Raw genomic sequence first — 26674 nt, forward strand, 5'->3', positions numbered from 1 at the left:
GATTTGGTAACAGCCATTTCCATAAACTGCTTCTTCTCTGATAGTTCTGAGGAGGTGTTAACGTTATACTGTTGTATCTGGCCATCAAAATTCATGTCAGCAGTGGTTGATTCATTCATCTTCCTGTTCAAATATTTGAAAACTGGAACAATGTCTTTGATTCCTGCATGGTTAACATAACACACCTGCAGCCCTACTGATAGGTGTTTTTTAGTTCTTTGACATGAACTTGTCAGGTTCTCTCACTCCATAATTTTAACCGCAGTCTACTTTAGGACTGCCTAACTTTTCCTAAAACATTTGCATTCCTGGGCCTTCTGCCAGGATTGCCATCCTGAGTACTTGGAGTACTCAGTTTGTCAAGTATATCTGTGAATCTGGGTCAAATGCTGAGCTGACAGCACATGACAGTAAATTTTACGTGGACTCCTCGGCTATCTTGTCCTGTGCAGCTTGGCTCAGAATGGCTAGTTTTGTTGCTTTTGCAAACTTTTTTTAAATTTTTTTTTTTTTTGCCATCCACCTCCTAAAATTTTTTATTCCTCTTGTTGCAAACATAGCAATGTTTGGGAGTCTCTTTTCTACAGCTTTCCTATTAGTTTCCTCTAATAACCTTTTCTGTATTGTTTATGGTCCACTTCTTTCATTCTTCCATCCCTAAAATTTGCCTTCAACACTTTATTATTCTGATTATTTAATCTTCTTTCTTATTTGCAGCCAGTCTGTGCTGACATGGAGCCTCTGCAAGGTGACTTGCATCACCCACGGAGCCCCAGGCAGCCAGGAGCTTTCTTGTCTTTGCAACATGAGATCTGTTTCCAGTCCTAGAAGCTTCATTAAAGACATACAGCTCACACCAACTGCTGGAAATGCTTCTCCAGCACATAGGGTTCATGTAATACCCTGACTTTCTTTCTATGAAAATGTGAGATACTGGAAAATCTATAGGCATATTTTTCCCACTGTGAGAAGATACTTACATAGGGATCTCTCCCAACTCTAAGCATTTTAAGGTTATATACTTGCCTTCATCAGCTGTCTAATTATGCATTTAGCAGCCAGATTCCTCCCAGTAGGAGGAGAATAATACCTACTAAGCAGCCATCTTGTTTTCTTTTCACTCATACTTCAGCAAGCAAATCCAGTAAATCCAATTCCACTTAGTCATAACTGAATATTCCTGTTGGACACTGATTTGACTGGGGCTTTCTTAATACTCACAGATCATGTGACTTGTCTTAAAAGCAGATGGCTTTTAATGAAAAACTGTCCTGGTTTAACCAGGATAGGGTTAAGTTTCCCCAGCAGTGGGGGGGAGCTCTAGCCGGGTTATTCAGATACCATGCAGATGTCACATCCTGGCAGGTCACATTTTTCTGGCGCGGGAGCGCGGTGCACTCGTGGTTTTGTACATCGTGCTTCTCACTGCTGTATTTGGTAGCTATTTTGCTCTGTTCATTGCTATCACTATTACTGTTATTGTTATTGTTGTGGTTTGTTGTGTTGCTATTGCACTGTTGTATTAAACCTCTCCTTATTTCAGTCTTGGGACTTTGTATTTCACTCCCTTTGTGGGGGAGGGGCAGTGGCCGTGTGGTCTCAGACCCCGGCAGGGGCTAAACCACCACAATAACGAAAATAAACTTGTTGTGCTGAAAAATGTTTGCATAAAACTTTATTTTTTCAGAAGTTTGTTTTCTTTTTTTTTTTTTTTTTTTTTCTGGAAAGGAATGGGAGTTCAAGTCTGGAAGCTGAATGGCGAGCAAGATTTGCTACTTGCCTCTGTCCACTATTTTTAAGGTACTTGAACTGTCTCCACAAACACCTAGAAAAGAGAGCATTTCTTAAGAGATGAATGAAACTTACTGTAACAGCAACTACGTTTGATCCCCCTGGAGAGTTCTCAGGGACCCTGGCAATGTAGTAGTCAGAGGAGAACTTTGGGACATTGTCATTGGTATCCAGCAAGTGTATCACCACGTCAGCTGTTGAACTGAATTTCTCTGGTGTGTTTACCTCTATTGCAAGAATCTAAGAAGAGAAAAACAGGAAATTACTACAAAGCAGCTATTATTACTTCTTAAAGGAGCTTTCTTCCACTACCCATGGCACATTGGTGCATTTTAGCCTAGCTGGATCAGACAACTCAAAACCAGAGATGATGAGCTAGGTCAGTGTGCAGCCTAGGCTTGTTTGTGTGTGCTTGCAATGGGTAATCAAGCTGTGGAAAGAGGACTTCAAACCTGTGTATACATATTAGACTTCACGTGACAGATATGATTGGTTATAACTAACCAACACAGCTCAAAAAGCTATAACAGAAGCAAGCAAACATCCATCCCTGGGCAGCTCCTAGAACTTAGGGAAACATAAGCACTGAATAATTTTGAATAATCATGTAAATTAAATCATGATCCTTTACAGAGGGAGCATAAATTCTTCATAAGGAAAGAAGTCAGGGCAATAAACTGCACCAAACATGGTAAAGAGATGAGAGAACCAGTGCTCTGAGATGCTTGGAAGCAGCACCCCACATGCAGGAGGGTCAGGGATCAGGCATGTACAGCAGAATCCTACTTCACAAAGTTTGTGAGAACTCTTACCACCATGCTTCGTGAGACTCTACCCTCACTGCCTCGTGCTGATTAGGACTTCACCAGATACCCCCTGGGACTTTTAAATTGCCTCACTGTCTCTGAGGAGGAACAGAGAGCTCTAGAATAACACATTCTCATAACTCTGCTCATCTGAAAGGGTAGGCAACCACATACAGCAAGACAGGGATGGGGAGAAGCCAGCAGCATGGATGTTCTGGCTGGCTGTCAGCAGAGCTTCACACTAGTGCATGCCTACCTCATCTGTCAGCTGAGGGGTGGCACTGCTGGGTTAGCAAGCTGATTTCTCACATTGCCCCTTAATGCACAGCTAATTGATGCAGGGAAGAGCAGCCACCACAGAGAAGGAAGAGGATAACCCAGGCCTCTGGTGCGTGGCGGTTCTCAGTAGGCAGCAGGGAGCTATCAGATCCCTGCTTTGGAACAGACCTGAGCAAGTATTTGGCGAGTCACCTCCAAAGCCTCAGACAGTCCTTTTCCACAGGACTTCAGCTACTTAGCACCAAATGTTTTCTTTCTTATTCTTAGTCTAACACAAAATAGCAGCAGTGTTTCTACCGTGTCTCTGTTTGCTCCTCAGTAGATTAAGGAAATGTCTGTAGGAAGCCTGATCTGGTAGAGCAGCAAGCCTATTGCTCAGGTGGTGTGCAACTGAGCAAGAAAAAGCAGTTTCAGCAACAGGCACTGAGAGACACCGAGCCCTTCACAGCCTCCAGCCCAGGCATCTGGTCCCTGATCTGCATCACCCAGAATCAGCACAAGGATGTGAGTCTTGGACTCTGTAGGGGCTGAACTCAAATGACTAACACAATGACCAATGGTCAACTATTTGGTTTTCATGCTTGGGCAGAGACCTTGTTAACGCAAAGCAGGAGGGCTCTAGAAACCTACTGAGGACAGCACACCACTAACAGACTAGTGAGCAGGACGTTTAACTGAGATATGAAAGGCTCAACTGAAAAATCTAGCTGCATGGGTTTTAATTCCCAGTAGACGTATGTCTCAGGAGCTCCCTCAAAGAGGGTGAATGCTTAAGCAAGCTTTGAGCTTTGGAAGGTGGAGCAGGGCTGCCACAGCATCTCCTGTTCTGTTGGTGCAGTGGGTCACTGAGATGAGGGCTGTGGGAGCTCACCCTTCCTCTGCTGCTCGCCGGGCACTCGACCTCACTCCCACCATGTCGCAGGTCCCCGTGGGGCAGGCGGCAGGTGATGCACACCAGCTGTGGCACCGCTGACCGGCTGCAGGACACACACTCTGTTCAAGTCCCTGCTCTGCTAGATTTGGAGAAGTTTGTATCACCTAGAGGTTTGGGGAGGGTGGGGAGCAGTCTAAGTAGACAGGGAAAATGCTATCTCAGTATCATCTCCTGGAACTATTCCTACTGTGCGAACATTTATAATGGTTGGAAATAAACAGTGGAAGGGTTCTTGAAGAAATTAATCTTGAAGGATTGCTTGTAATTACTATAGGACACATCTGCTCTAAAAGGGGAGTTTGGTCACTGCGTCTCTGTGATAACTTTTGTGTTTGGGAGTCTTGGATGGTGTTACAGCAAAAGACATTTTTGAAGGGACAGTCATACAGACATCAGCAAAAACCTGCTCGTGAGCAATCTCAGCTCCTAAAACAGCACAGATAAAATCTTATTGCTTATTGTGCACATGGATCTATAACTAAATTATAACATCTGCAGTGAAATAGTCTTTGCTGCTGGAATCAGCCCATCTTAGAATACCTTTTGAGAGCTTAGTATTTTTACCTTGTTTTCTACATTCATTTATTATTCCCTCTCCTTTAAGCAGCCATAGCCCAGCTATGTCAACATGCTGACAACATCTTCCTTCAGGGAGGGATTTTTGTCAGCTTACTTGCCTGCAATTTCTTATGCAGAGCTGTATTGTTTGTTTTATGCAGAGGGAGAAAAAAAATAGCAGAAAACTATTATTTCACAGGACTATGTATTAACAATTCATACAAGAGCCAGAAGAGCAAACTGAAATGTAAACTTAAAAGTGGCAGGTAAATTTTTAAAATAGAATTTGATTTTGGCAGCTGAAGGCAATTGCAGCCTCATCCAGTCCTGGTCTGCGGGAGATGTGAGCATCTACAGAATCTGAGGGGTAGGTCCAGGCTCCTGTCAAGGCAGGATGTACTCTAAGCTGAAGGAGGTGGAGGCAGGATGTTTGGCCCCCAAAGCATGTCAGAGCATGGTAAGGTGGGACAGCAGTATCTGGGCCCTGTGGCAGAGGGACTTGAGATCTAAGAGGCCAGGCTGGAAGGGTTCGAATTAACCACAGCTGCCATACCTTGGGAAACCCACTCTAGCTCTTGGACAGCTGAAAATGAAGGAGGTCCTGACTACCAACTACATTTAAGAGACAGCCCTAAATGGAACATAGATTTTCTCTAGTAGCCTGTGCTTCAGGTAGTTTTTCAGTGCACCTCCCAGCCAAATTAGCCTTAATTCTTCTCTGGCATTTTACCGTTCAATAACAAAACAGAGGAGAGGGATCATCGTTTACAGAAAAAAAACCCCTAGTATTAGTTTCTCAAAGCTGCCGTGGGATACATGTTAAATAGAAGTAAGAATATATTTCATCCAAAATTCTAAAACTGGGTGGGAAGTGATTGGAACTTTTCAGGGAAATGGAGATGGCAATGAGGTCTTTATAAAGTATTTGCTGCCATTTATTACTACCATATCATCCAGCTGCACCTTCTTCATTTGGAAAGGAGACAAAAGCTCCACATTTTTAGCAAAGCCTTATGGTCTTCCTCCAGTAGAAATAATTTTGTCCAAAAAAAAGTGAATAATTGCTTACGCTAAAAAAATATATATCCTTTTTCCTGGTAATTAATTCTTTCAGTGTTCATGACAATCACATTAACTACTTTGATTTCTATTAGTATTCATGAGGAGGCCACGTGTAACTTCTTTACGGGTCTTTTGGTAGTTTAACCTGAATAAATGTGCACTTATTCTAATTAGTTTCGGTAGCACTTTATAGCCCTCTCAGAATCTTCCATTTTAATACAGTAATGATGCCTCATATTTTTGTAGCGTCTATAACCTATGAAGCTCAAAATGACTAAGGAACATTGCAAGAGGAGACATGAAGCATACTGCAGGTAAATGACTCGCTAAGGACACAAAGCAAACCATGCAGCAAGGGTGAGGACAAAATTCAGGAAGTTGGCTTCTGGACTGTGCAAAAAATGCCACTTTTCTGTACAAAATCAAAATTAGCATATGTTAATACTCAGCTAGATAGTTCTGGCTTTTTTTTTTTTTTAAATTATTATAGGGATTGTCTACACCATTCTTTGCAGTCAGAAGTGAACCATTTATATTCATGTTCAGAGGCAGCTGACACAAAACCAGACTACTTAATTATCTTGTTGATAAGCCAATGAATCCATCAGGGAAGGTGATAATGCAAGGGTCCAGCTTTTGGATGGAAGCTGATTCTTGTATGGTTGGCTTAGAACATCGGTGAGATAGCCTCAGGTCAGTCTGCAAATGGCCATGGAGATAGATACTCTGACAAAGGCAGTGAGCAATTTTGGGAAATTAGCTCTCAGTCAGCTGGAGTCTTCAGCCTGCCAACATTCAAAAGCATGATCATGAACCAAATTGCTTAGGACTAAGCAGGTAAAGTTCTGGCTCCAGAGAAATTAGGATTTTATCCTGTGAATTTATCATTGTAAGAGCAGAAATAACACCCTTAGGGTTCAGTCTAGAATGACTCAGAGCAAACATGTGCAGATTCCACAGAGAAATAATACTCAACATTTTGCACTGACTGGACTAAATTAATCCACAGATGCATCCATTAAACCTTTAGAAGTTGATGAACCAGAGGCAGAAATGAGTTTCCCTCACATGGAATATAATATCACTGACAATGCATCAGGCAGCTTCAGGTGGATTAAGAAGCTAAATCCCATCAGATATGTAAGCTATCATACACATATCATACACACAGGCAGAGAGGACCTGGAAAGCAGAAGTACCTTGAAGGTTAACACCTTGAATTTTTCATAGTCAATAGCAGCAGAATTTTCGACAATTATTGTAACCTGAGCCTCATTCAGGACAGTCTGGGGAACCACTCGGAAGATGCCACCAGGTCCAACAAGACGGAGGTTGAATTTAGCATTGGCTCCCTGTGAATAAAAGCAGATATGGCATAGTTTTCAGTGAATTATGCATTTCTTACAGCCTAGATTGGCTCTGTTTCTTCACACTGTATAAAATTAAAATGAGTCTTACTGCTTAGAGGCCTCTGCTCTCCATCCCCTGGGCAAGAGACTGCTAAGAAGCTTAGTTATATAATCCCTTCAGCCCTGGTCACAAGACAGACACAGCTTTTCTTAAAATAGATTGACAAGCTAGGTTATTCTTTCAGTTACAATGGAAGAACCCTGAAGCAGGACTGGCTAAGAGAGGGACTCTTATGGCAAGCAGCCTTAGGCTTCGCACCACACACAGTGAGCTAGTACAGCTGACAGAGGTGACACCATGTGCATACTGGCAGGTAAGTCCTGCCTCCTCCTGGTTCCTGCCAAGCAAAGACAACTGAACTGCCTGAGTCAGGACAATGGACCCCTCAAAAACCCAGCCTGTGTCCTAAGACCTCACAGCCTTGGATGATGATGCAGAGCCATGAAGATGTGCAATTTCCAAACAGAGGTGGTAATCCACAGTTTGCGCTGACTGGGTTAAGCTAGCCCAGAGCTCCAGCCACTAAACCTTTTGGAAGTTGATGCACTTGGGGGGAGAGAGGAGTTCCACTTCTGCAGAATAAAATCTGACACACATTTGACAGCTCCAGGTGAAGTGAGAAGTCAAATCCCATCAGATAGATAAACCTTCTGGCCAGAGAGGACATGGGAAGCAGCAGTATCTAAAAGGTTACTACCACTTGTGTGCGAAATGGAAAGAATGAGCCAGAGCCAGTTTGCCAGACCAATTCTTTTAAACCAAGCTGGAGCATGCAAAAGAAAAGATGGAATGGAGATGCTCATATTTCTGCCTTACAGGGGAGGTAGGAAAATGAGCTGAGCCCACTTCACCAACTCTCTGAGTTCACCAATTTCTCAAACAATGTCATGTTTACCTGTGACAAACGAGCCAGATTCACTGCCTGGCTGGTGCCATGCTCTCCCCCTAGCATGAATCTTGAGATGAAGAATTTCTAATAATGACTTTCAAACAGGGTAACTCTACCTTCAGAAGCCTGGAGGGCTTGCTGTGAGCAGTTCTTTCTGCAACCCTAGCTCATGTCAAGAGAAAAAGTATTCAGCAGTAGTCCCCCAAGGGAAACAGAATGATCTTGGATCCAAACTCAGTGGTCTGCACAGTTTGGTCATACAAGCCCCACAGCTACAGAGATGACAACAGGCTCTCTTTTGCTGGGTAGTAAAGTCAAACACACAAAGCCAGAGCTGCTGGACTATGAAAAATAGTGCTGATAGGGAAAGTGGACCATCTGACCATACAAAGTTCTCTGCACTTGGGACTGTACATGACTGGAGGGACAGTGGCATGGGGCAGGGAGAGAACTGCCTCCCTCCAACAGCTGAGTGATTTCTGGCAGTGATGTCCACTGAACCCAGATCGGCTCGGAGCAAGTCATGCTGCTGCATGTCTGCAAGCAGACAGCCATGGGACACAGGAATGATTGAAGGACCAACAGCACTGAGCCCTAAGCTATGTCTGTCAGATGAAGAAGGCCGAGGAAGAAATTTCTGCATAATGTTCTTGCAAGTAAAGATGGCATTTCCATCAAACTGTAGGCCTAAAACAGATCTTGCCCACCACTTCCTCCTCCTCACCTGTATCATCCACTCTTCCAAAAGAAAGAATCACTAATGACTGTGACAGAAACAGACATATGTTTAATTTTCTTCTCTATATAGTCCTCTTGTGCAGAAGGAAAAACATTATGCCTTAAAAGAAAAGCAACCCACCCCTCTAGAGTGATTGATGTCTTACACTGTTACTAGGAAGCTTCTTGAGAAATCTACACAGTGTATTTAGCAATGTTTTCTGCTTATTTCATAGCCTAACTTGCAGCCTGAATATTTTGTCAGTCTACATATGATACATATATATTTTGCCTCTAAATAGAAGAGATGGGTTTTGTTTCTTTCATTCTACAGCAACATCCCCCGTGACAATAGCAGAACAGGCGTAGCACTGCTTTGAAAGCAGTCATTTATCTGCTTGCTGCAGAGCAGCAGGAGGGAGGGGAAAGAAGCTAGTGGGTTTGATAGAGTACAATACAGTCAAAACAGCACAATACTGAGCACAGTTATATGAGAGCACTCTTTCCAATAGTAATACAGTTCTCAGATGCATTAAGCTTTTCTGTTGTCACTACCTAACCTCAGGCTAACTCAGATGGATGCCATTCATACAGTATTTAGCTTAGAGATCCCTATAGCAACCATCACCATAGTATCTACGGGTATCACAGGTCAGTTAGATAGCAGGCTGAGATGGATGAAGTCTTCTTTTCCTTTATCTGGTTAGAGTTAGTTTGGCTGTGGCATAATTTTTAAGATTACCTAAAAATATCACTCCAGTGAGAATGATTTATCAAAGCGTGCACTTCAGACTCCGGCTGTAACATAAGGGCCAGAAGGATAATATATTGTAATAAAACCAATGTAAGGGTACGGACTCTATTGTTTCCAGCAGGGCTGAGAAGATACACACAGCAATTGCACTTGAAGTTACTAAAGTGACTGGAAACACTAAGTAAATCTCCAAAGGGAGTACATTCTTGGACATTACACTGACAACAAGTGAATCTAGTTAGGGGAAGTTCCTAAGGACTGTTCAACTTTAGTTGCCACGAGAACTGGGCTGCAGCTTTAGGACCACCCTTCTCATCGACATAACAGTATATGACAGACTAAGTATACTTTGTGGCCCAAACTCTCTGTGGTAATGGACCCTACAACTACTTTGTCTGCCCTAAGCTTTTGTGGAATGCAGGTGAAGTTGAGTTCCTAAAATGACATTTCCCCATCTGGCAGCTCTTTCTAGTTGTCGGGAAAACATGGCAGGAAAACTGAAAGTCCACACGGTTTCCATTTACCTGATCTGAATCATTGACTGTAATCTTCAGTCCCCTCAAGATTTCACCCTCTGGGGGATGCTCATACATGGTCAGTTCAAATCTGTTCTGGGAACCATTTTCTCCATAGAACGTTGGTGGATGGTTGTTGAGGTCGACCACCCGTATCGTCACCGTGGCAAAAGCATACACTGAGCCATCACCTTCCTGACTGACTTCTGATGCCTGCAGCAGGCAGGAGAGAGAAAAGAATGATGAGGGTATATTCTCTTTCCCCAGTTCAATGTTCAGCTATTGTTCTGCATGTACAAATCACCCTAACACACTAACTTGTATGAAGATTCACAGCCTTATATTTCTCTAGAAATCTCAGCCCATTTCACACTGGAGTTTATGATGATTAGAAGATTATGATAATAAACCAGTCCCAATAAAGCCCCAGTGAAAAAATTCTCCTCCTCATTTTGTGAGCTTAGTAACTCACCCTAGGTGAAAACAGTTCTCTAAAGACAGATAATCTAATAGAGGCAAGATAATTGCTTGCCTAAAGTGTTGACAGAATAGAAAAAGAAGACAATCTTTAAATTCGCTGTGGTACCACAGGTAGTTGATTTTAACATTGCTGCAAGGACTGCAGCCTTGAAAACTCTGTGAGAAAAACTACACTTGTGGTATTTAGGTAAATATTTGAAAAACAAAAATTACACACTTTTTTTTTTTTTTTTTTTTAGATTGTCTTTGATTTTACAATTCTGCTTTGCTGTCTAGACAAGCTTAATTTAAATGGGGTATAGTTTGGACAGACAAGCAAACTTAGTTGGCATTTTTCTGAACTGAAGGATCAAATCTGTCTGGGTTTCAACAATTCCAGTATGCAGCCTGGTTCACTGGATTGAACCTAAGATGTTTCTTCTGTCAGGACAGAAACTCTGGCTGGTGTTTTTGTAGCAAAACAGCTATCTCTAACATGCTTTTTTGCTCAAAGTGCTCAAAACCAAAGGCACTAGACTGCTAAATTTCTCTGAAGATGTTGGTCTGGTAACTGAAGCACCTGTCACTACCTATACTGGATCATACTTGTGGTTCCTCAGGCAGATTTTGTAGCCTGCATGAGCTCCAGGTTGCCACAGCTATAACTAGGAGATCAGAAAAGCTTGCAAGGGCTTAACTAATCTTGTATCTGGGAAGTGCTAGCAGACTGCAGTAAATCAGAGAGATTAGGGGAAGAAATGGTGCCTAAGTTTAAGGCATGATCTCCCAGCGCCCTTGGGGATGCTACACTGGTTCTGGCAGTGTGCAAGGCCTCAAAGCTGCCTTTAGACAATATTGTCCTTACCATGACAAATTCATGTGGTTGTAATATGCATTTGGTGAAGAAAACTGATATAGCTTTCACAGTTACACTCTACAGTTTTAAACTCTTGGTCTTTAGAAACAATAAATAATTAAAATAATTTATTATTTACTTATTTAATTTATTTATTTACTTAAAATAATGCAGCCTGTCACACTGATACTAGCTTATCAAGGTGTTAGCTCATCAAGGTGTTAACATGTATTTGTATGTGGCTGATCAATGCTTCAGGAGTGGATACTGATATGACATTGCATGATCTACCCCAGTCCTATTACTAATCATAGATTTGACAGTTACCTATCACATAGAGGTTACAAGACATTTATTCCCAGTTTAGCAATAAAATCTAAAAACACAGAGAACAGTTATCTACATACTGTAAGGGATGTTGATTCTCTAGACTCAGAGATGAAATTAGGACAAGATGATTTCATTTGAAAAAAGTAATTTGAGACACTAAATATCCTAAGGAACCAAAGCAGTTTGTTCTGTTTTATACTATCTGGTACTCCGCTCAAATATAGGAGGTAGTTTCTAAAACAGGTAAAACCAGCTATAAATTGAGCTTTTTTTAGACAATCATGCCTACTCATCACATTTAAGATGAACAGTCTTCAAATGGCCACAGAACTTACCTGAACTTTTATTTCATACACTTCTTTCTTCAGCTGATTTGGGCTTTTTATAACAGAAATGGCTCCAGTTGTGTTGCCGATTTTGAATGAACCTTCACTTCCTGCAATAAAACCAAGATGTTGTAGTTACATGCCACACTTCCTTTTTCTGAACAAGCATAAGCAATCAACCATATCCTTCATTAAGCATATCTTTGTCCATATGTGTATCCATATCTATTAGTAGATCTGAAGCTGCTTTTAAAAAATGAAGCATTTCTATGTCTGGTCACAGTGAGATGAAAACACAGATGAGGGCCAAAAAGGGTTTCCTCCCCTAGGAGCGGCTCCGTGGATCTCTGCCCCTATGGGCAGCTGCCCTCACTTTCCTCTTTTCCCCTTGGCTCAGGTTCCCTTCAAGCCTCAGCAACCAGGCATGCAAATTTGGTATTCATTTCTATTATGCTGTCTTCTTTACATGCTGGTTTAGACAAAAATAGACATTCCTCATTTTAATTAGCAAATGCATAATTAGATCTCTGAGAAACAAGAACATTTCTCTCACTAATATCAACTAAGGTGAGAAGTCTGACAATCTGTCTGAAAGAAACATAGTCACTCTTTCTGCAGAGAGCATCTCTGGAGAAACGTCTTCTGGCCTTAGACATCCGGTTGTTAAAAAACTCTCAGCCTCTTTCAAGGCTGTCCTGAACAAAAAGGGATTTTCAAGGATCTGGGGTAAAACCATTTGGTTTTTTACCCTTTGGAGTAAAAGGCCTTTTGCATTGAGGCAAAGTCTGACAGAGGCAGGTCAGGGCTGCAAGCTGACTTTGCTATGGCCAGCTTAACTTCCATTGATCTGAACAGAAGATCAGTTACAGGGCCACATTCCCTTGAGGCTTGGTGAATTTGTGCTGAAGCAAATGCCAGCCTGCAGAGAGGCAGTGGTGTTTCATCACAATGTCTGCACCCATCTCGCCATCACAGCCACAAGCAGGCTGGTGCCCAGGGAGGGGACCAGCCAGCAGCTCAAGGGGCCCTGCCCTGTTCTGCTGAGGGGCTTTGGGCACCCCTGCATGCTACGTCACATACAGTATTGGCCACAACCTATACTTTGTGGCAGAGCCTACTGTTGAAAGGAAAAGAGAGGAAAACCCTTACAATGAAATAAAGGATGATGACCTGAAAGCCTAGTCATTTTTCTTTTTCTCTAACTGAATTCCAACACTGATTTTTAAACCATCTCATAGTATCACATTTTGCTAATACCTGCAATAACTGCAACTTCATTAAAGTACGCTAGACAAAACATTGAACAGATATCGACTCATACAATGGTCAATTATTAAGATACATTGGCCTAGAAAGTACACACTGACTGAGAAGAAGCTTAAGTCAATAGTGGTTTCAAGACACCATACTTCATGTTATTGTCTAGTTATCACAGGGAAATTGGTAACTCAGAGTATGTAACATTATGTATGTTCCTTCATACAGCATGTTCAGAAGATTGGAGTATTTTCTAAAATTATCCCATACTCCCCAAATAAAAAATGCTTATAAAGATAAATAACTTCCTATTTGCTGTTAGTGTTTTCTTTCCCTTTCACAACCCAGCCTGTAGGTATTGGAATAATGGCTTGTCATGAGTAATGCCAGGGTCTGAGGTGCAATACCTGTTGTAATCTTTTGTTCTCTATTTCTTCAACTTTCTATGCACTAAAAGCATATTCCCTTCCCCTCTTTTCCATTTCATGATAACAATATCCTCTGTTAATGTGCATGAGGAAAGCCTGCTCTCCATTAAGTCATATTTTGTGCTACTTATCTGTCATCTTCTTCCATCTTCATTTTCCACTCTTTCCTAATCACTTTTTTTTTTTTTATCCCATAGCACCTTTTTGGTCCTCCTCTATTTTCTTTGGAAATCTAATATCTTTCCTCATTAATCCTATTTCTCTTTGACATTTTCTCTGGTTCATTTGCCTTTGCTTATTCTCCCTTCTCAATTTCTCCCTTGTCTAGCATATTTTCATCCCACTTATTTGTTTTTACTACTTACTCTCCACCTTCCTTTTTATCTTTTCTCATTTTCTATCTATTCTCTTCTGCAACCTTTTTTTCTCAATGTTTCTACCTTCCTTTTACTATCTTCTATCTACTCCCTTGCATTGAGGAGAAGGAACCTCAGCATGGGTCCCATCCCACATCAAAGCAAAACCTCAGTTACAATCCTCTCTGTCCTCTCTAGACCTTGCTGTTTAGATTACATAACACAATGAAGAACTTACTGCATAGCTCTGCAATTACACCTCAGATCTCTCTTACGAAATTTTGGGATCTCTCACATGTGGGAGTTGGGGTGCCCAGTTGCCACGGAAGTCTTGTTTTGGAGGAAGAGAGAACCAAACAAAACTAAAATTGTAGCTTGGAGTTTAGTTGCACTAAGTTGTTGACTTCACCAGCTAATGAATCACTAATTCAGCTAAGCCTCACATTTATGCTATGAAAAGATGTGCGATAAACACTCTCAGAATAGCTGATGAAAAGCATTAATCTTCTGATAACATGTACTTCTTCCAGTGCAGCATACAGCCAGTGTCTCCACTGGTAAATGTAATTTCTTCCAAGAAATCAGAGGTCTGACCATTTAGCCACTTTAATCACAATATCAATAAAAATATCCATCTAAATACCATGTCTGGTTCTCCCCATCCATTCTCTCACCTCCCAGATTAAATGATAGAGATGCTCAGTGGCAGTGAATGCATCTCCCTTTACGCTTTCTGAAATGACAAGCAGGCTACTGATGCCTAACAAATCAGCAACATTAACAACTCCAAGCGTCGTTCTGTGAAGCAGATACTAAAAAGCAGTGAATCATATCTTGGCTGTTCTCTGGTAGACAGGGCCCCGGAGTTGTTCGAGGTACCTGGCATTATTTCATGAGAGTTTGTCTCAGCTTTATTAAACTCTAGCACATCCCATTCTAATTTAGTGTCGGATCTAGTTTCAGCTGCCCTTCAGATTTCATACAAGACAAGTCTACTCACCGTTCACAATGCAGTAATGAATACTGTTAGGCTTTCCTCTGTCTCCATCAAGTGCAACAACAGTAAGGACCTCAGAGCCCTAGGGAGAAATGGGAAATCACAGTCTGTGTGCTGTGATCAAAGAGTAGCGAAATTGCAACTGCATATTAATAAACTCCAAGTCTTTCTGCAGTGAGATGTGGGGGGAGTGTGGATACTTTTGCTTGTGCTGTATGGGGAACATAGCAAGGGCCATTGACTCCCACCCAGAAAAAATCAGTGCCTGATTCTGCAGAGCAGGAGCTGAATGCCATTCCTTGGACTAACTCTCTGTTGTTCCTACATCAATAGTTTTAGTTGTTCCCAGTGATGTCGCAGCCCATGCACTGCAGCTCCATACAAAGCGGGGATACTCCCACTGCTGCTTACTCCCAATAGACCTGCTGTGCAACCTGCCCTCGCCAGCCTGCTGCCAGCACCATGCCGCTCCTTACATCAATGGCAGAGCAACCTGCTGCAGTTTGTGGGCCTCAGCTGCCCCAAGACTGTCCAGGCTTGCTGCAGCCTCGGGGCATGCCATGCACCTGCTAAGAGGCTGGTGCCAGTTTGCTAAGTGCCCAGCCCTTTTGTCCTTTTTTCCAACTCAGCAGTGGGTGAGCACCTGAGGACCAGCAGGAGCACTGCACTGCTCCCCACGGGCTGCTCTCTGCCCACTGCCATGGCAGTGCCATCGGCATGGGTGCAAAACACCTGCAGGAGGGTGCCTCAGGCCCAGGGGTGGTTGGCCGCAGGAGCAGTCAGGGCTGTGGCCAGGGACACCTATATTGAGCCACAGACTTGGACAGAGGATTTGGAGTAACCAGTCTGAGACCCGAGGTTTAGTTTGGGTCACTGTAGATGCCCTCTGGTAGCTGCTGTGTAGGCTCCCAGTGTTGCGGCTTGCCCCCGTGGCCACGCAGTGTGCCGAGACACAGGCAGCTGCTGAGAAGTCATCAGGTCATTTTGGTCCTAGCTAATCAAGTTCAGACAGGCAGAAAAAGCGAACAGAGATCACAAAGCAACTTGGCCTACAGAACATTTAGGGCATAAAATTGTGATGAAAATTATGGTGATTTAACTGTCCTTAATCCTTCACTGTCTTTATTTCTGCACAAGTAACATGGCCATGGGCCATACGTACAGAATTTGTGTACTGGAGACCATTTGCTCGTGTGACTACTCATATCAATTCAGAGGCATGATGACTGTCAGCATTGAAATGCTTACCCAAGTGGCAATGAGCTGTGCAATTTAGGCCTCTGAACTAAAGTGTTACTGTTTGGGGCTGTAAAAACAGGGAACACTGAAGTATTTGTCAGTTAATCACAAATAGCAATAAGGAATATTTTCATGACAACCCTTGAGTGAATTTTTCGAAGAGCAAGGTTCTGCTAGAGCAACTGGAAATACAGAACTGTACGTATTATCATTTATGCTGGAAGCTGCAATAAAATCTGCCTACTGGGTGAAATGCAGTGCAGGCCCCTTGAAGGTGACAAAGTACTTGTAAATCCTGACAACTCCACCAAGGAGAAGAGAAGTAAGTTTACAAAATTAACACCAAAAGTGTAAACAACGCTAAAAGCAGCTAGCGTGTCTCTCTCTGTGGAGTTCATTCTAATAGCAAAACCCACACTGGGAAGGACTGATTCGTGCTTCCATCATCATAATATCATAATGGTGTAAGTTATGAGCTCAAGCTGGATGTAATTAACATTTTTATTGACTCTCATTTCCATAGTAAACACTAACTCCTGTGTGCACCTGATAGTTATTTAAAGATCTATACATAACTATGCAGAATAAATCAATATACATAATATTCATTCCAAACATCTGCAAAGTACACAAGCATTACTTCTCTGCCCTGCTGAGAAAAACAGCCTTTGCACTGAACTGCGATATACAGTCATGCAAGGGCTGCAGTGTACATTGAAGTTCTAGACAGAAAGTAAAGACACGATCTTTCCTGAAACTCAAGGGAAGATCAGGTGACAGTGTGCAATCACACTGCCAAAGAGATCAATAGTCTAACATTGGGTAATTTCATAAGTAGATACCGTTTCTTGTCCTATGTATGAAGAAAATTTTAATTAAATCTTATGAATCAGGGTGAAAGCTTATCCATACACAATATCATGACACTGCTTAGATACAGAGAAAATTCGTTAGTTTGCAGCTTCAAGAATAATAATAATGTGGCTGAAAGTATTATGGTGGATGTAATAAACTAATTTGCTAAGATGTATACTCCTTTTTAAGCAAATCTGACATCAGGCATTTCTGAGGTGATGGCACATCCAGGAGCTCAGTGTACTCCTTGTATTCTCTGTTCGTGATAGATACAAAGTGGTATCCAGCAGCAGACACTTGCTGACAAATGCAGTGTCCCCGCTTGTAAGTGGGTCCTCCTAAGCATGTCCCTGCTTGCTTGATAATCTGGTGAATTTTAAGCCTGGGAGGACTTCTTGGCCCATGCTTCCTATCTAGCCATCACTGAGCAGAAAGTATCCTGCATTTTAGGGCTGTCAGGATTGCTTCTCCCCAGGTGATGTCCATGGGACAGCACAAAGAGCCTAGAGCATTTGAGCATAAATTCTTCCCGCACCTTGCACAACCAGCTGTTGGTACCAGACTGATCAGCTAGAAAATAAAAGCACCATGAGACACACAGCACACAAACACACAAAGGCTTCTAGCATGATGTGTTTAGGTGAGGTAACTAGCAACCTGTTTAAGCCTTCAGGTCTCTGCAGGTCTCAGCTATGGAAGAGGTCTTCATCACTGTCTGGGCTTAGACCAACATAAATGGGCAGAATCCTTTTTGACTTTAATGACAGCAACAGGAAGCCTTGCATGGCAAATTTGCAATGGATGCAAATAAGAACAAGTCTGAGATTTGGTCAGTTCATTTCACCTAGGAGTCAAATCAGAGTTTAGGTCTGAGTTTCCAGTAAAGCCTGTGCTAGAAACCGTAGGGCTATCTTAACTGAGATGTGAAAGATTGCACTTGTTTGCCTATTGACGAAAACCAGCACTTACTGCGAGTGTATCCTCATAGACATATCCATAGTAGGGAGTCCCGATGAACATAGGAGGGGTGTCCTGAACATCCTCCACATTAACAGTAACTGTTGTTGTGGCTGAAAACACTTTGTTGTCTCCCCTGAGCTTCCCACCACCATCCTAGAAGAGAAGTCATCATCAGATCCCTCTGCTGAAATATGTCTGCAAATCAGCTTATGGCATTGCATGCACCTCATGAGCCTCCAGAAGCACAGTCCCAGGAATCCCTTCTCTCTCAATACACATATTAATCTCTGCTGCCCTATTCCCTTCTTTTTTCCATTTCTCCTGCTTCCTCTCTGATTAGGAAGATGGCTTGCAGTGTTTCAGAAGTAATTTCTTATATTAAAAGTGGTTGTGCTAATATATGCAGTCATATATTACCTTTTATCAACAACACGGGGACAGGGAATTCAAGGGTTTTTTTTGGGAAAAAGGAATGCTAGAAACTGATGCAAAAAGTTAGTGACTGAGGTCTGCAGATTTTCATCCCACGTATAGTCTTGTCATAAACACAAGACAATGTTCAATAGCAAGGTAGTGCGTTTCTAAGGGGAAATTAAACAGTGCACACAATCAAAGTCTCCTAGGGACTCTTACATGATAAAGTCAAAGCACGGAGGAGCTGTGCAGCCGAAAACTGTTAGATAGCCACAGTGTATAAACAGTCTCTGGGGACTTGACTACAATCAACTCTGTGCTACTGATACAGCAGAGCCAATTAGAAAGATGACTCGCAATTTCAGAAGCTTTTAACACCCTCAGTCTCAGAGCACCAGCTGGAGGTCAGTAGTCATGCTGGTGTATAAGAGTGTGAATTGTTCAGCATGTCTGCTGTATCAATTCTAAAAATTCCACTTTTTGGAAAAGATATGCTAATTTTTTCCCTCCTTACTGCCCCAAAGGCAGCATTTAAACCAAATCTTGTTACTTCTCCTCAAATGAACCCTGGCTAAATAAATACATAAAAAGATCCGTACGTTTTTCATAAAACACAAGAAACTCAAAGTCCCCATAAATAACAGCAAAATCGTCTTTTTAGTCCCCATAAGTAACAGCAAAATTGTCCTCTTTCCACCCATGCGAGTCTGTCTGTGTGACAGGTCCCCACAGGATCCTGAGAGACTTTACTTCAGCATCCATAAACTTTTAATGCCTAATGAATCCTCAGCTGTGCCACAGGCACAGCACTGCTGAGAATGACAGTGGCAAGAAGGGATGTGCACCAATATTTGCAGGATTTGAAAAAGCTCCTGCCACAAGGCAGCACTTCCACAAGTATTTCCAGAAAAAAAGTCTGTCACTTGTGCTGCACTGGGTCCAGCTGTACCCTGTGTATTACTGTGGCTAATGATTGCGACCCACATCGCCTGCCTGCCAGGGCTTTGCCCTTGTTGGGGTAGGACCATGCCCTGGGCAGCACGAGGGAGCCCTAAGCACTTGCATTTGCCCAAAGGCTGATGCTTTCTTGAAGCTGAGGCTGCATACACCAACCTTTCACTTCTAGGTGACTCTCAAAACACACAGGTGACTTTCTGCAGTGGGGCTCACTATCCTGGCACTGGGGCCTGAGCAAAATGGGGGAAATCCACTCCCAAATGTCTCCAGATGTTGTTCAGCAGCAGACACTGGTCACCTTTCCTCCCTCACTTTTCCATGTTACCCCCCCCCCCACCTCCAGATGTTACAGAGGGAGTGACTCTGCTGCCTCAATGTTATGCTTCATGTTTCAGCAACCCTTTAAGTCACACTTGTATTCGAACTAATCAGTCCTACTCAAATACAACCCCCCACCTCCTCTAGTTTCAGATAAAAGCTTTATACCTTGGCTACAATAACAACAAAATGTGTTCTTGATTTCTCATAGTCCAGGGTGACCCCTGTTTTGATGCGCAGAACACCACTGTGACGGTCTATTGTAAACTTATTAGCATGGATGTTCTAGAAGAAAAGAAAAGAAGAAACAGTGAGAGATTACAGGTATGGAAATAAGATTGCCATAGGGATTCATCTTTTATTTCATCTGCTAAGGGAAAAGACTGAAATAATGATACAGTTTGGGTGAATAATGTATTTGATGAATTTCACCTCTGTGTGTTTATGAACAATTCATGAACCAACCACGAGCCTCTCATTATTCAGAATATATCAGTTACCTGCAATGTAGATTTTTTTAATCTTTCCATATTTTGTTGTGAAATCTTAAATGTTGGTTAACACAGTTCATTGCATGGAATGAGGTAACAAGGCTTAACGGAAAAAAAGATGAGGGGAAAAGGAAGATGAAAAAAGGTGTTATCCCTCAGTGTTTCAAAGTTCTACTGGCTTAAAAAAAAACCAGGAAGTTTGCATGCATAGATTATTGTCAATAGAGTGATGTTTTGGTGATTTTTGCAATATACAAATAAAATCTAAAAGACATCTGATTTCCAAAAGGGCCTAAAATATGTCTCCCTCCATTCTTCTGGACTGGAGTTATCTATAAACACACCTCCATTTGGGTATCCATACACAATGGTCACTGTCAGATAATCTTGGCCTTTACAGTAGATGTCACCACCTGCCTACATCAGACTTTTGGAGAGGCTTTTTTCTGTGCAACTTGATAATTCCCAGAGACTGCGTCAAAAGACATGGCAACAGTTTTTCAACAAATACACATATTTAGTATCATTTTGCCACACAAATATATCAGTTAGACATAGAAGTTTGAAATTGCTCTTCCTTGGCTTCATAGTCTATCAGCTTACCGGAAAAAGCCCCGTGCAAAATTGAATCCTGCACATATTATATTTTAAATGGATCATAATTGGTGAAATCAAAACTAAATTTCAACAAGGCACTCAAGGTGTTCTTTCACAGTATGCCCAAGCTCTTAACAGGATTAGCTTTAGTGCTATGTAAATATCTTCCAAGTTGTTTCCATGTTTGTACCCAAAGTAAATATTGCAACAAATTGCCTTTGGTTTTGTTGTTTGTTTTTTTTTTTTCCTGTTGCCTCTTGAATAAGGGGAACTGCAGCTAATCTGGATGAAGCTGCTTGTAGGAAGAAGGAATTTGAAGGATATAATGCAAAAAGTTGCCATTTTGGCATCATGTCTGTGATACAGAAAGTCAGTTTTAAATAAGGAGCCCTTTCTGTTCTTCACCAGTGGGCAATAACTAAAAGGCTGGTTTCAAGCAGGCACAGCTTTCTCAGTGAGAAGACATAGTACCTCATATTTCACACTGTGATCCAGGTCTCAATTATGTACCAGTCTGCTGTACTATAAGTGCACATTTGGGTTTCCACTGCATTTTGCTTTCTGAAGAAAGCTATTTCATGCTTTAGAAATCCCATATACATGCAAGATTACAAATTAGACTTGCTCGCCCCATAACTCCAAAGAAAGGCCCTGCCATGAGGAGTCCTGCTGGCAAGCATAGGAGTGACAGTGGCAACTCCAGCTCCTCCTTCTGCCTGCTGGACTGCACTTGACTGCTTGCAAATGGACAGTATCTGTTTTGTCAATGCTTGTTTTCTTGTGCATGGTATAAAACCAGTCCTATAGACACTAGTAGCAGGCTCAATCCTCAACATATTTTTCTAGCCTGATTTCTGAGATCTCAGTAAATGAGAGATTATTTTTGAAGGTACAGGTAATACCTCACCTGCAAGAAGTAAGTGATACTTCCTCCAGAACCCGTGTCTTTGTCCACTGCCTCAATCTTAAAGATACTGCTGCCGGAGGGAGTGTTCTGTGACCAGAAAGAGTTACCAGAGTCACACAGAAGTGGAAAACCAAGTGAGTTAGAAGAAATTAAAAATGAGCATGCAAGGATGCAGAGAAGAGAGTGATGACAGAACAAATATAAACATATTGAGGGAAGAGAAGAGCAGAAAGAAAAGAGGGAAGAGATTAAAAATGGAGGAAACTGGAGAAGAACAAGAAAGAAGAAACACTGTTTGGAATAAAAATGACATGAAATCTCAGCTAAAACAGAGCACATCTTATTCCCACAGAAGTCAATTCTAAAAACTCCCAATGACTCATATCTTGGAGCTTACCCACAAAATAGCACATCTTAAGTACTTATTCCCTAAATAAGCACCCAAACCCTAAAACAAAAGAATGCAAGTTAGTCTCATACATCTTGTTATTTTACCAGAAACATACTAGCTCCTCTTTACATCCCACTGAAATATACTTCCAGTATGCAAAGGGACTTCACAAACCTCTGGGACTTGGACTATGTAAGGTGTATTGATGAACTCTGGACTCTCATCATTAGCATCCATTACAAGGATCCTGACTTTTTCAGAAACCTGGAATAGAATATGAAGAATATATTATGACTCAAGCTGATTTTTGACATGTACCTGTTCATTTGCCTACTAAGGTGCAGTCAAAGGCAATGAAAAATTATGTTGTAATAGAATGTACCCAAAACTGAGCACTTAAAAGAAAATACAGAAAATCCCATAATAGAGAAGAATTTGTGTTTTGGAGAACACCCAGATGTCTCCAAACTAAATAAGGAATCTGAGAGTACATCATAAATTACAGATTGGGGCTAATATTGAAAAGTCTTCCTTCTTCTTTATGGCATTCAAGATACTATGATTATTTTATGAGAATACATAAAAGACTGTAAAAGTTGGTACCTGACAGCCAAGAGCATTCATTAATGCCTCGTCTGACATCATGATACTAGGCTAATAGCATGCATAATTTGCATGTATAAATACATGCTACTAATATGTAATAATCCATCTTGAACAAAACGTGTTTTCTCTTTCTAAAAATACAGAAGCAAACATACTTGACCAACAAAATCTCCCAGTTGTTTGCAAGTGGACATGTGGATGTGATCCCATTATTTCCTATTTACAGAAGTTGCCAGAGAAGTTGTGCCTGTAGGATGCTGGCACCTCCCAAACTTTTGTTGTAGTAATCTCAGTTAAGTTGTCTGAGATGGGGAGGAGCTCTAGCATTATCCAGTCTTTGGACAGTAAGAGGGTCACACTTTTGTGGTACCTCCAGTGATGAAGTCCAGGTCCTCTCAATGGCAGACTAATGTCCTGACTGTGATGTTTAAGGACAATTGAAAAAAAGAAAAACTCTGATATCCGTAAACTGAAAATGCAAAGAGAATTTGTAGAACTAGGATTGGATGCTTGTGCAATGCCTCAGATAAGTCTTTGCCATGGTTTAACTCCAGCTGGCAACTAAGCACCACACAGCCACTTGCTCACTCCTCCCCTCTCCTAGTGGGATGGGGAGGACAATTGAAAAAAAGTAAAACTTTTGGGTTGAGATAAGATTAGTTTAATAACTAAAATAAAGAATAAATATAAAATTAAACATAAAATATAAAAATAACAACAATAATAAAATATAATAATAATTGTAAAGAAAAGGAATGTAACAAAGAGAGAGAGAAATAAAACCCAAGAAAAGACAAGTGATGCACATTGCAATTGCTCACCACCCACTGACCAATGCCCGAGCAGCGATCAGCTCCCCAGCCAACTCCCCCCAGTTTATGTACTGATCATGATGTTCTATGGTATGGAATATCCCTTGGGCTAGTTTGGGTCAGCTGTCCTGGCCATGCTCCCTCACAGCTTCTTGTGCACCTGCTTACTGGCAGAGCATGGGAAACTGGAAAGTCCTTAATTTAGGATAAGCACCGCTTAGCAACAACTGAAACACCAGCATGTTATCAACATTATTCTCACACTAAATCCAAAACACAGCACTGCACCAGCTACTAGGAAGAAAATTAACTCTATCCCAGCTGAAACCAGGACAGTCCTTAATGATTAGGCATGATCAAAGCTTTATTCAGCAGCAGACAAGAAAACCTCCAACACCTTAGCCTAAGCAAATCTTCTTGATGTCATGCTAGAGAAACATTGCAGGGGTGGAGGGACAGTCAGCTCTTGGGTGTCCAACACTAGTTCCTATAATGTCATGCATTTCTCCAAAAAGCCTTAGATCTTCCTTAGGTATGAATCCTACTGAGCTGACAGTGAAACTTCACAGGAAACTGCTGTAATTCTGCAGGCCACTAAGTCAGTCTTTCAGCTCACACTATGTTGTAATTATCCTCAAATAGCTGAGCAAGGAGCTGGAGTGAGACTTGAGTTACTGGGAGTTCAGTGGCTCTTGAAAGAGGAGGTAAGACTCTAATGAGATTATGTTTTCTGATAAAAAGAGATAGAGCCTGTAAGGTAATTTAATAGGAGGAGGTATGTGGGGACAGACAGTTTGACAAGCTGCAGCATAATTAATACTTACTGTACTCAGGCCATCTGAAATACTGACAATAACTTCAATTTCGTCTTCCTTCTGTAAACCAAGAATATTCCTTTGTTAGAGAGATGGTGTTTGCCCTGATTGGAAAAGGGACTGCAGATTTAAATGTGTCTCAGCAGGTAGATGAAAGTAACAACTAATACCACAAAGCAATCACAGCAGAGACTAGGAAGACTGCTCAGATGGTCCAGCTGCAGGGCTCCTTGGACTTTCTGTGGCTACTGTCAAGAGATGGTTGGTCTGAGAATCCCTGTTGTCCTGCAAAGTGCTAGTGAAAATCAACTTTTTCAAGAAACACTCCCTAAAAAGACACAATTGGTTCAAAATTCTTCTGTCTCAGTATACAATATTTTGAAGGGTTTACTAAGTACTGTGTGCCCTTCCCTGCAAAGAAGACATGAAGGGTTCAATGCCTGTGTTCACAGAATAAGGCTGTGTTTAGGCCACTATTGCTGGGAACATCTTTACCCCCGTGGTTACATGGTCTAAAGGACTGTGATGTAACTAGAGAAGTGTCCTGGAACACAGCTTACACAAATCTCTACTTCCTCCTAATTACAGGAGAATCCCCTGTTTGAGGATTAGAGGACTGTAACTGCCCCTAAACTCTTGATGGGGTTCAGGGTGAGGGAAAGAGTAAACTTCTCTTTTGGCAAAATCTGGGCAGATAGCAGTCAAAAACTTTGATAGCAGTGTCAAATACGTTGGCATTGTCCCTCAAAGACACAGATCAAATTAAACTGAAGGAAATTCCACGAACACATGGAGTGATGCATTTCACTGTACCTCTCTGTCCAGCTCCTCGATCAGTGTAACATTTCCAAGGTTCTTGTCAACAGAAAAGTAGCGTCTTGATCCAGTTTCATAGGCCAGGCCATATGTCACGGGATCTCCTTCTGGATCAGTTCCATTCAGAGTGTACACATGGGTACCTGAAAATTCAACAGCATTTCCCTGTGGTTACTTCAACCAGTGAGTATTTCACTGGTCTGTTCCTTAGGAACTTAGCTGCCCTGTGTCAGACATAGCTTTTGTAAATTAAACCCACTTATTGGGAAATACAGATAAGTAGACAGGTCAAGCTCTTGACTAACTCTCAGGCCAGGTGAGTCAGAAGCGATGCTGTTGTATGACTAAGTGACAATCTCAGCAGTAGCAAAAGGCCCTCACACACCTCTGCTCTGTGGAACAATGACATTGCAAACTAGCAGGCAGAGGATGCGGCAGCTGAAGGCAGTGCTCCCACAGGACTGGACCCAGGCTCTGAAGCTGAGGAGATGTAAGGACATTTGCAGACTTTTCCACTTTCAGAACTAATAGATGCAAAAGCCTTCTTTCTTACTTCACTCCCCCTCATTAGCTCCCTCTCATTTAATTCTTGACACACCCACTCATGCTCATACCAATGAATAAATTCTCTAAACTCATCAATGTATTTCTTTCACAAGTTGGGGAAAGAGAGATTGTTATTTCTAATTTTAATCATTTGAGAAGTTGATGCCACTTTTTCCAGTAAACTGACTTTGTTTACCAGAAGTGATACTCCCTGGGGGAGTTATACAACCCATGTTTTCAAAACATGGTGAGGGTTTATTAGTATTATATTTTTAAACCTGCATTCTACTGTGCATTAATATCTTCATCCAAATAACTTCAAGCACTTTACAACTATCAGTTAACTGAGCCTGAAGTATAAAAACACTGTTGTTGTTTCCTTCCAATCTGCTGTGCCCTGGGTAAGTTAACTGAGATATTCAAGTTACAGAAGTTTGGAACACAAACTCTGCTTTACATCTAACAAAGTTCTCTGCACTTGAAATACTGTAGCCAAGTGACTCACTGATTAGTACTGAGTCTTGCTTGTGCATGGGAAACAAAGATGTGATGGGAGGATCCCTGCTAAGAAAGTTAGCATAAAGTTAAGAAAGAACACTGTTAAAGGGAACCCAGAAGACTCCAGTTTTAAACTACTCTGGCCCCAAATCTGAGAGATTTTTAATTCTGTACTCAAAAGTCATAATCTTTTTCTCATCTCCTCTCTGCAGTGGCAGTGAAGTTTTTCACTGACCATAAGCTTCTGTTTAACTTTAGAGCTTTGGTTGAGGTCCTGCCCACAGCACTGACAGATCAGCTTCTCGAATGTTTCCTCAGATTTGCAATGCAACCTTTTGCTCCTCATTTGCTTATTCCTTGGCATGCGAAATGTGAAGCAAACAGATCAGTGGGCTTAATGGACATGCAATGTCCAGGCATCAGTGGTGACATTTAGAAAACATGGCTGTCTACTTTACATAACAAGAGATTGTGCCAAGCCATGTGGGAGCTGTGCTCATTTATGATTATCATTATGATAATCAACTTATGATAATTACCAGGGCAATACTTGGCAACTTTGTTCACAGTGCAAAAACCAGTGGGCCCACAGGAGCACAAACAACAGACCCTGTTACAAGCTGGCTCAGACAGCCAACAAATAATCAAGATTTGCAAAACAGGTTCACAAAACTACAAAACACTTCCACATTTTTCTTGGACTTTTCTCACAAAACAGAGTAGAAAAT

The 26674-nt window shown here is 41.7% G+C and overlaps 1 protein-coding gene across 2 annotated transcripts in view; it reads right to left on the minus strand.

Annotated features, from left to right (window-relative positions):
• CDHR1 (cadherin related family member 1) overlaps window positions 1–26674 on the minus strand; it is a 49633-nt gene that overhangs the window by 13053 nt on the left and 9906 nt on the right. For both annotated transcript variants that reach the window (XM_074830485.1, XM_074830486.1), the window contains 11 exons: window positions 24900–25045; window positions 24096–24146; window positions 22028–22117; window positions 21463–21549; window positions 19636–19752; window positions 17788–17931; window positions 14728–14806; window positions 11696–11796; window positions 9725–9928; window positions 6630–6782; window positions 1867–2031 (listed from right to left, as the gene is read on the minus strand). In XM_074830485.1, the coding sequence (XP_074686586.1) occupies window positions 1867–2031; window positions 6630–6782; window positions 9725–9928; window positions 11696–11796; window positions 14728–14806; window positions 17788–17931; window positions 19636–19752; window positions 21463–21549; window positions 22028–22117; window positions 24096–24146; window positions 24900–25045 (1337 nt within the window). The remainder of the gene's footprint in view (window positions 1–1866; window positions 2032–6629; window positions 6783–9724; window positions 9929–11695; window positions 11797–14727; window positions 14807–17787; window positions 17932–19635; window positions 19753–21462; window positions 21550–22027; window positions 22118–24095; window positions 24147–24899; window positions 25046–26674) is intronic.

The sequence above is a fragment of the Strix aluco genome, chromosome 7 (assembly GCF_031877795.1).
Source record: "Strix aluco isolate bStrAlu1 chromosome 7, bStrAlu1.hap1, whole genome shotgun sequence".
NCBI lineage: Eukaryota > Metazoa > Chordata > Aves > Strigiformes > Strigidae > Strix > Strix aluco.